The following is a 10,482-nucleotide window of genomic DNA, read 5'->3' as shown; positions in this document are numbered from 1 at the left end:
GGGGTAAATGTGTACCAAATTTGGGATCAATAGTCATTACAGTTTAGAAACGTGTCATCGTTACATCCTAACGGCCAATTTACACTATTTGACCTCTGTGACCTTGAAAAGGAGGGCAAATCAAAAACCCGGAGGATATATGATGCACCTTTGCTAGAAGTACCTACCATATTTTTTTCAAAATTTCCCGACTACTATTAAGGGAGATATTGCATATTTTCACTTTTAACGTTTGGCCCCCTGGTGGCCAAACCATGAAACGAATCGGACCGAAACTTGGTCTCCAAGGTGTCATTACATAAGGGTACATGTGTACCAAGTTTCAACTCAATAGCTCTAACAGTTACGAAACGTGCCCTGCTAACGGACGACGGACGACGACGACGACGACGACGACGGACGACGGACGCCACGGTATGGGATAAGCTCACCTCTGCTAAGAGGTGAGCTAAAAATGGTACCAATGACAATAAAAACACTGGGAACCCCAAGTAGGCCAGAAAGGACGCAATAATTAATGGAAAGGAAAACATGCCTACTTGAATTAAACACTATTGCAATGGATCTGAGTCTTGTTCATTACAATAGAGCGGAGAATAGCCTACTTAACTCTACCCTACCAAGATCAAAATAATGGAGCCGGGTCGACTAAGCTAGCTAAGAAAATGTCTATAATTAAATAGACTGGACAATACTAATGCCAAGATTAGTTTGGCGGTCTACTCCGTAGGTGAATGAACCCAAAAATCGTCTAGACTTGGCTGGTTGAATTTGGTTTTAAATCGAATTCACGGCAGCTTTGAAAAAACGATGTGCTTCGTAGAAGCACAAGAGTAAAGACTGAATATGGCGGCATGAGATCGGCGCGATCTCGCGGGATCGGTCAGGGTGCCGCCTGGCGGCCGAGCTGTTAACTCAGTTCTCCCTTTAGAAAATTAAAGGGATACTCTTGTGTTTGAGCCCAAATGGAGTAACATGCAAAAGTGTTCCATAGGTAAGTTTGAATGACACAAAATGGTGGTGCCAATGGCCAACCCCTTGAGGCATCATAATGCCAAAACTCCATCCTTAAAATGGCTTACCTAATTTGCCAAGCACTCCTAAACCAGCCCCATCCCATCTTACCTCACGCCAGCATCCAAGCAATTATAAGCCAGGCCACTGTAGGTCAAAGCTTAGGATAGGAACATCAGAATGCTTTGACTCATTTCAATCCCTCAAGAATAACTTACCATCCATAAATGTAAATGATGTAAAAGTGAATACAACACAGATTCATTAGTAAAATCCAATAAACAATCCAGAATATATAAAATATGGCTAAAATGTACAATAAAAGTTAACATATTATGGACTCTTTGACCAAGCACAACAAGATAAGAGTCCGACCATCAATAGAGGGTAGATGAGCAATCATAAATAAATTCACCTTTACATATAGGTAAATGTACATACAGTACATCCTTCAGGGAACACCTCTGCGAGGAGGACACCTCTGCGAGGAGGACACTGTCTTTTCCATTAGACCTCTGTAATGAGGAACCTGCACAACAGAACCTGCCAATAGGGGGCCCTGCAGGCAAGTGGATCATGGTTGTAATGAGAAAGCAATTTCTGGCGTCGATGATTATTGAATATTTCATCCCTTAATTACTCGACATGGGAAAATACATGTAGTACCAAAAATGTTGTTTCATTGGTCCTTAATTCTATTTTGATGAGTCTCAGGGAGAAAAATCAACAAAACTTAATTTTAATGGAAAATGCACCAGAAGTGTACCTTTTAGTACTGGTGCTGCCATCTGGATTTTTAGTTCTGCAGGTTCCTCATTGGGACACATTTTACTTTCAGTCCCTTGGATGTCATTGCAGAGTTTCCATCAACTGTTCCCCCAGAAACTGCCAAGCATTTACCCATTGCAGTTACCAGTACATACCTTTTACGTGATACATATTTCCCCCATTCACAGGAGGGGTGTCTCAAGTTAAGATAAGGCCCACCTTCACAGGCCACCTGTAACAATCATAAGAGCCGGCCCAGCATTATCTTGAGGTTATCCTCCTCTAAAGTGCATCATGCATGTTTTGACTGATATCTTATGCAACAATTAAAAACTGTATATCTACATGCTGCAAAAGGTAGAACTATGGCGTGGTACCAAGTATAGAATTATCAAACTTTCTGCTGTAATTGTTTCGTTATGTCATATTGTGTGGTGCTTGTCACACATTTTCACAAAGTCTTCTGTTTTCTATACAAACTGTATTATAGCATATGCATCTCAATGCAACCTTAAATGGGGACTATAGGCAGGAGCAGAGGGGTTAATTTGGCCATCTTCAGGTTACTAATATACACAGTAAGTGCCCTGGATCATGTCAGATTCAGCACTGAATATATTCCTCGTGCAAGTTTGAATCATTTCGACATACTGTGAGATGTGAGAGACCCCTATTGACGACTTTTGTAACTTTATCTTGCCTGCCTATCTGCGGCCTATACTGTCCCTTTAACAGGATACTAGTAAAACTTTAGCATGACATACACACAATAAGTTAAGGATGTTACTCATAAAGATAATAAATTATACTGGATGTTATTTAATATCTTGACAAAATATTTTAAATCTTTCAAAAGTTACGTGCATGATATTTTAACCTTCACAGCTGGACAGGAAATTCATTTACTGCGGCGAACAGGGAAAAGAGACTCTCCATGTATGCTTCGTGATTCGATGTATCGAATGTGACGCGTACCCTTCCTGCAAACAGAGTCATATCCATCTGCAAATAATTGAAGAACCAAGCAAATTTCAGATAGATGCCAATAATGCCATCGATAACGGAAGTGTACAAGGAATGCCAGAGCAGAAAAGAATTTCATGGCTGTGTTTTTTAAGAATTTGCCTAAAATTTTGCTTCTCTTGATTGAAAAGTAAACCAGTGACTTGAATACACTAAATACAATACAATTATGACATACATATAGGCTAAATCTGAAGGAACCCATGGCGTAGTGTAACAATCTGTTCGATAATATTCAACATTTTTGATTCCCTTGAGCATCTGTTTTATACAACAACGTTTCAGCACCAAAGTCTCATGATTAATGAACTGAAAATGCACAACACTGTTTTCTTTTTTTGGAAACATCAGACATGAATAAAACTTGGTGGTGAAATTATCGGCCACAAATTGCAAATATCTTCCAATATCCTGACCTTACATATTTTGATAAGTCGTAGTTCCACCTATCATAAAACCCCGTGTTTTTTCAAGACCCGTGTCTTCGCCGTGTGTCAAAAAACCCGGGGCGCACTTACACCTATCAGTGGTGTTAGATAATGGTTAATAGCCCCGGCAACAGGTGCGCTGTAGGTAGGGAGCTCTCCTGTGTTTCTTTCCCATTGGAGGGGAATTTCGCATGCCCAATACCGAGGCAACTACACCGCGCCATCTGTCGCCGGATCTTAGAACTTGCAATTGCCGTGTCTATTCAGATTCCACCTATCAAAAAACCCGTGTTGAACACGGGTCTAAATTAGCCCCCGATTAGCCCCATCGAGCTCGATGGGGCTAATTGACACGGGGATTTGACACACGGGTCTATTTAGACACGGCAATTTATAGGTGTAAGCGCAAAAGACACGGGGATTTGATAGGTGGAAGTACGACTTTGTGATCAGGGAACCATGATGTTTTGAGAAATGGTTTAATCTATGCCGAATCAGAATCAGTCCTTCCTCTTATTTCAGTTGTCTGATTTCTCAGGCCACACCAAGTTGATAACTTCATCTGGCCCACCTATGAATATTAACCCATTTCCCCAAACCACCGACCAACGACCAGCATCAGATGCCACCTGTTGACATAAATAAAGAAAGACCTTGGTCTTGCTGGGGTTTCACTTGTCAACTTAATACAACTGATGGCAACGAATCATCTGTGATGAGACCAAGGCAATGATGTAAAAATTTGATCAACAAAAGTCAAGAGGGCTGTGATAAAAAAAAATCTGCCTCCTCTCCTGCTATCCAAGGCATTAAATTGGTGTGGCCTCATAGAATATGAATTCCTCGAAAAAGTATAGATGGAAAATATTTGAAGAATGTAACAAATACAATTCATCCTCGACTTGCAAGCAAAATGTGAACGATGACCATTTCAATGGGTCAGCACACCAGCATTATGGTAAAATCAGTTTGCAAGGATTATTTTCATTTCAGCGAGAACTTTTACAACACCATATTTACACAGAATGCTGCTATCAAATCTAGTAATGACACCTAATCTTTGAATTTACGTGACAATTTCAAGTAAACATTGCTTCAGCACCACCATTTGCTTCAATTTATAATCAAAGATAATTAAAGTGCCAACCAAAAGTATGAAAAAGAAAGTTTTTCAGTTTAATCAACTTCTATGAGCTGTTCAATTTGTGAATAAATATATCAGGGGCATCACAAAAAAAAGAGTACACAATTTCAGTTAGTAAGTAGCTAGGTTGTCAGTAGCAGAACCTGTCTGCCCCCCTCTCCAGGCAATCTAAATACAACCCTCAGTATTATTAACCTGTGCAAACCAAATGCCATTAGAAGCTTGATTGTCCAGCCAATAAATGCATTACTGTAACCGGTACAAGCATCTAGTCAGCAATAATTTACTAAAACACTAAATGCCCTGGCGAAATATTTCTAGTGACGCATTCTTCTTTCAAAACCACATTCTAATTCACCTTGGCCTTCCACCACTTGAAACTGCACGCATGATAATTTTTAATTACGTGGCCAGTCTAAGGACTGATACACCAAAGGTATTAAATTTTTACCTTGAAAAATGGAATAACAAGGTCCGAAACTGGCATCAACACGAATAAGAGTTAAGTCAATCAAGAATACTCTGTTTAATTACATTGATCAAAGTGGGAAAATTGAGCCTCTCAGTACCAACTGTATCATGCCCATGAGATTAATTTGAGGCTAAACAAAGCTCTGCAGAAGACAACAAATTCAAATCAGCACCAAATCCTTTTGCGAGTCAAAACTGTTTCAACATACACTGCCCGCATACAACATGTCAAAATAAACTGCAATCAAAAATACCCTCAGTCTTCCATAACTTGCACCGTCTTCAGCATTTTGTTCCTGATACCCTTTTTTTGCCCAGCAATCTGTTGCAACGTTTGATATGAGTGGAAGACACTGCCTGTTGTTTGACATGAGTGGCAGAACTGCACCGGGCTAATGAACATGTGAGGAGCTGAAAGCAGAGAGCAGTATGGTATGAAACCTAAGCAAAATAGGAGTCATACTTCTTTAAGTGAAATTCCTCGGGTCTCTTTGACTCGCAGACGATCCCCACCATTGACGTGAGGCTCTAGACATGCCTCTTTGCCTTCCGTGTCCAGCATTCCACCCAGGGGTGTATTCGACTCCCCGTTCTCGAATGAGTCAAACATGCGAGAACACATTCGGGAACCGTTTCTGTTCCCAAATCCCACACCACCTCGTCTGCTGGTGCAGCGGGAACGAACCAAGAACAAAAATGGCGGACAGGGACAGTCCATCTGCTTTTTACATTATTTTTTGTGCGATTTTAACAATAAAACAATGTCTTGAACAGCTTTAACCCGCTATACAACTAAAAAATGTAAATATACACTTGTACAAATAAAATTTTTAACAGAGTTGACGAAACCTTAGACGGAAAATCGATTTTATCGCGCCTTGTTCATTGACGAAAATAACTTGCCGGCCGGGGTTTTCCTGTGGTTCCTATAGGCTAGCTATAGTACTAAACCGTTTGAGACTCGGGAACGTGTTCGCCTGTTCTCGGTCCGTTCCAGAACGGTGGAGAACAGGGAGTCGAATACACCCCAGGTGTATAAACGGGTACCGATCAGTAATGCTCATATGGCAGTGCTGATTGAGTACCTAAGCTGAGTTCAACTGAAAGGTGTCAGGTTAGATCGGGAAATATATGAAAAGCACTTTGAGAAGGATGAACAAGTCTTTTCATAGTTTCCATCTTATCGTTTTCAGACTGTCAAATGTTTCAGTCTTGCAGTGATTTTGACGGTATGTATAGTGTTGTGCCTCACCTTACCACTCATTCTGTCTTTTCTTTTTCTTCTGCTGTTGGATTCATCTCCACTTCCTTTTCCGAGATGGATTCTGAAAAAAGATGGACAGCAAGTTGATGGCAGCATCACTGATAATGAGTGCGTTGGTAGGGAAGTCAACTTGTCTTTGGTTTGTTGTGTGGAGGAAAACGTTTATATACCTGACACGCATGTTGGAAAAGTTTATAGATAAGAGCTTGAGCAAGTACTGAGTGTAGACACTTGCAGGAGTTTATACTTCTTGGGTTCTTAGACCAATTCTGTTATCCATATCAGAAAAATCAAATTGTACTGGCCGGGCCAGTTTGTGTATTGGGCAATCCGTGTCTGAAAGCTCTCCCAGCTGAAACTAGGGACACAATCTTTCACTTTGAATGTGTCTTATCAAATGAATGTAAGGATGAAAACTAAACTGGATCCGATTCTGACACTCAACATACCTTCTGTTTTTGGCTTTGATTCTTCTGAGCTTGGCACAGCTGCTCCTGTGGCAATACTCTCAATAGGTGCATCCATCATGGGTGGGTCTTCAGGCTGATCACAATCTGGGTAGGCATCGGCCTCGTCAGGAACATCCTCTTCAGTGGCAGACTTTTGTGGTTCAGGCTGGCCTGCAGAGCCGACATCAGCTGCATCACTGACTGTCTCTTGCAGCTCTGAAGGACGCAGATGTAATTCCTCCTGCTGCTGAGAACCATCTCGTAATCCTTCCGATTGTTCTACAACAGGTGTGGTTTCGTTCGTAACCACTGAGATAGTCTCCTCCGGAACTTTTTTCGCCTCGCCTGCTTCATCCACCTCACCCTCACCATTTTCATAGAATTCCTCCTCATCATCATCCACGGCATCTTCAAATTCATCATCACCATCCTCAGCCCCCTCTTCATCCTCCTCATCAACATAATATTCACCCCCCTCCAGACCGTCATACAAGACCCCCGCGTCAAGTTCTCCACCAGCCGTTTCATCACATTCAACTTCTTCATCATATTGGGCCTCCTGAGCCTCATCATCATCTCCATCATCTTCCCCATCATCATCCCCACTATGTACCCCATTATCCTCACCATCCCCTACCTGTACCGCATCATCATGTACATCCCCCTCCTGGCCTCCCTCATCATCCCCCTTAGCACTTTCCCCCGCATCTTCAGCAAAGGAATTTGTCGAGTTCAAACTTTCAAATGCACCACTACTTCGGGAGTCCTGATACGTATTATCCATCTCTGCAGCCCAGTCAATGACTTTAACATGTCCCGTGGGCGTCTTGAGCATAAATGGACTCAAGCTCTCCCCACTCACATCACTCATCGGACTGGCCACCGACACTGGCACAACCCCACACAAGTCCACATCTAGTTTCAAACGGTACTGATCGTAATCTATCTCCTCAAAGTCTTCTTCATATTCCGCGAGGAATTTATCGCCCTTTTCCCGGCATTCGGCAAGGTATGTCTGATAAGATTGCAGTTCCTCCTCGTCCATGTGAACTCCATATAAGTCAGGGGTTCCTTCCTCCTTCTCCCTGGAGGTGGCAGCACCCGCAGGGGTCTTGACACCATTCGAGTCAGCTTCGGTCACTTCTCTCGTTTCTTCAGGTATCTTCTCTCTCTCAGGCCGTGGTGACACGTGTCGAACATCACGGGTTTGCTCAGGAGAAAATCGTCTCTGCTGCAGAGGCATTCGTTTCTGCTCAGGTGTTAACTCTCTGGCAGACTTGGACTCCTCCACAGGTCCAGACTCCCTCACACTTTGCGGTGAGTCTTTCTGAGAACTAGTCCTCTGTGTGTTTTTCTGTTGGCCTCGGTCACGTTTCTGATTATTTCTTTTCGGCTGAGGATGAGTTAGATTGTCTTCAAATGTTAATACTTTTATAACAGTGTCATCAGAGTTTGGCTGAGCACCCCTGGCAACAATTCCCCCCGGTGAACCTCGTTGCTTTTCAGACCTTGCTTTCAGAGCTACGCCTCGGCCCTTGGGAGCAGATGTTCTCCCGGATGGGCCACGAGCAGGAACAGGTCTGGTCCTCTCACCAGGAGACGTCCGCTGATTAGCTGACCTGGGCTCGGACCTGAACCCTGGACTCGGCGGCATCCCAGATCCTGGCGACTTCAAGTCACCAGATGATTGTCCACCAGACTTTTTATGATGTGCAAAAAATTCATTTTCGATTTTGATGACAAGGTTGTCGTCTTGATTAGCCACTGATCTGGATCCATCATCACTCCCAGACGAGAAGCCTCGAGTGCGATTGGAAGGACCGCCTTGGTTACCGCCACGACCCCGACCTCTGCCACGATTTGATACTGTGCCCCTGGGTGTACTAGTACTTGCAGGTGGACCTAAAGAAGATGAAAATCTTTTTTTAGTTTTCTGTGCCCAAAACGTTTTTAAGAAGTTACCGATAATCTGAATACTTGGGAAAAATAATCTGCACTGGTTTTCTTTAGTAATCTTGACTGCTTGTGATACTACCCATTGCTAAAGTTGTTGCGCTTTGCTAAACCATCACCACCTGAAATACAACTATTCATAGAAGAATGAAAGGAAGCAAACAGTTCAAGCAAATCAAAACAGTCTAGGCCACACATCAACAAATCTGAGGAAAGGAAAAGAAACTGAAATGGAAACAAGTACAATGTGCCAGGTTTTATTTAGACAAATTCTTTGGCAATGTTACCAAGGAGCTGTTTCAGTTGAACATCACCAGAAAATGTGAGGTTAACCCAATAGAGCCACCTATTGTTTTGCACTTTCCATCTGTAACCGCCTATTTTTTGGAGGATTTCACAAATTCACATATGAATTTTTAATGATCTTTATGTATTGTTGGAATTCAAAATCACGTATCACAAGTTATATTTATTTATATGAAAGCTAATACTCTCAAGAATTCAGATATGCAAAGAAATCGTCGATAAGGCGGTTCAGGGCGGTCATGGCGGCTCGTAGCAAGGCGGCCTTGGCAAGGCGGTTTAGGGCAGCAATGGCTCTATTTGGTAAAAGGGGATTACGCACGACCTACTTTTTATATTTCCTCAGGCGGTGAAAATGAACCTTCTCATCTTCTGTTCATAAGTCTGTCACAGAACAGTTAGAGAGATACAGCCTGATAACCATGCCGAAAATAGGGCCTGTCAACGGGCTTCACTTAGAAACTTGCGTAATACTTGATGCATCAATTGGTTTGATACCAACTAAGGCACAATTAGGACATTGTATCGCTCCTACAAAGTTCGTTTTAACAATGAAATGCATACAAAAGTACACACAACACTAACTCACTGTCTATACTAAATTCGTACACATGTAATTACATGTAACCTCACTAACAATGATTGGGTACTATGGATGCACCAGGGACTGATACTCTGCTTCCTAAAATCTTTAAACTTACACACTATAAAACGATTGGCGAATCGAAAATTGCCAGGATGACTGAAAGCATCCTTTGGTAGGAGAACAACAGTGGAAATGGGACCTAATCTAACGAACATACCATAAGGTCTCAAACAGCAGTAGAGCTACAGTCCTAATCACGATTGTCATCCCTAAATTCGTGTCATTGGCGTAGGTCGCACATAATTTACACGAAACATAGAGTGGTAAGCGCGCCACTGGTGCGTCATTGACACAAAACCTGCACGTATGTTGCGCATCACTGACATGAAGCAAGATGGGTGTTAATTGTGATTTGGACTGTAAATAGGAATATGTCTCCCCAGGACACCTTGTGACTCGAGTGAGGGAGGACGTTAAAAATTTATGAAATCCTCTGCACAAAAAAGATTTGCTTTTTGAATATTGATGCCTCACTTATTTTCATTGCCTAATAAACAGTGATATTTTCAAAATCGTTACGAAGTTCATGCCACATGATTTTCATAGCTTTGATTGACAATAAACATGTTAAAATCTTCTTGATAAGTCCCCACTCTTTCAGTTGGCAGTTGACATTTTTCCAAATGAATTCAAGTGTGGTTAAATCCAAGACACAAGGAAACAACTTAATCATTTCTATGAATATCACAATGGACGACTATTCATTTCCATGAATATCACAACGGTTGTGGTTTTGAATGGAGCAAAATTATGTGAACAGGACAGGACTTCCAGCTACTTCATGCCACAACGTATTTTGAATACATCATGTGTATTGAGAGGATAGTGCAGACACTTTAGATCACCACAGGACTGACAACTAGAAGGTGTCACAACACTGAGACTCACAAAGATCTAATGCACTAGAAGCCACAGAGCCTTTATTTTGATGACGGAATCACAGGGGAATCATGGGTAAATGTATAGTCCTTATTCTGCCTGGTGGTAGGATTATTTTGCCTACCTCAAAAATAAGGGGT

At 42.0% G+C, this 10,482-nt stretch overlaps 1 protein-coding gene across 4 annotated transcripts in view; it reads right to left on the bottom strand.

Annotated features, from left to right (window-relative positions):
• Positions 1-952: 952 nt before the first annotated feature.
• Positions 953-10,482, bottom strand: part of LOC135484044 (uncharacterized) — a 28,782-nt gene continuing 19,252 nt past the window's right edge. For 3 of the 4 annotated variants that reach the window (XM_064765110.1, XM_064765113.1, XM_064765111.1), the window contains 3 exons: positions 6,562-8,463; positions 6,106-6,173; positions 953-5,259 (listed from right to left, as the gene is read on the bottom strand). In XM_064765110.1, the coding sequence (XP_064621180.1) occupies positions 6,109-6,173; positions 6,562-8,463 (1,967 nt within the window). In that variant the 3' untranslated portion in view covers positions 953-5,259; positions 6,106-6,108. Of the gene's footprint in view, positions 5,260-6,100; positions 6,174-6,561; positions 8,464-10,482 lie in introns of all 4 variants that reach the window. The other variant, XM_064765112.1, reaches the window with a different exon arrangement.

This window comes from Lineus longissimus, chromosome 3, assembly GCF_910592395.1.
Source record: "Lineus longissimus chromosome 3, tnLinLong1.2, whole genome shotgun sequence".
In the NCBI taxonomy this organism is placed as follows: domain Eukaryota; kingdom Metazoa; phylum Nemertea; class Pilidiophora; order Heteronemertea; family Lineidae; genus Lineus; species Lineus longissimus.
The sequence above is the reverse complement of the archived record's forward strand: the minus strand, read 5'-3'. Positions and strand labels throughout refer to the sequence as shown.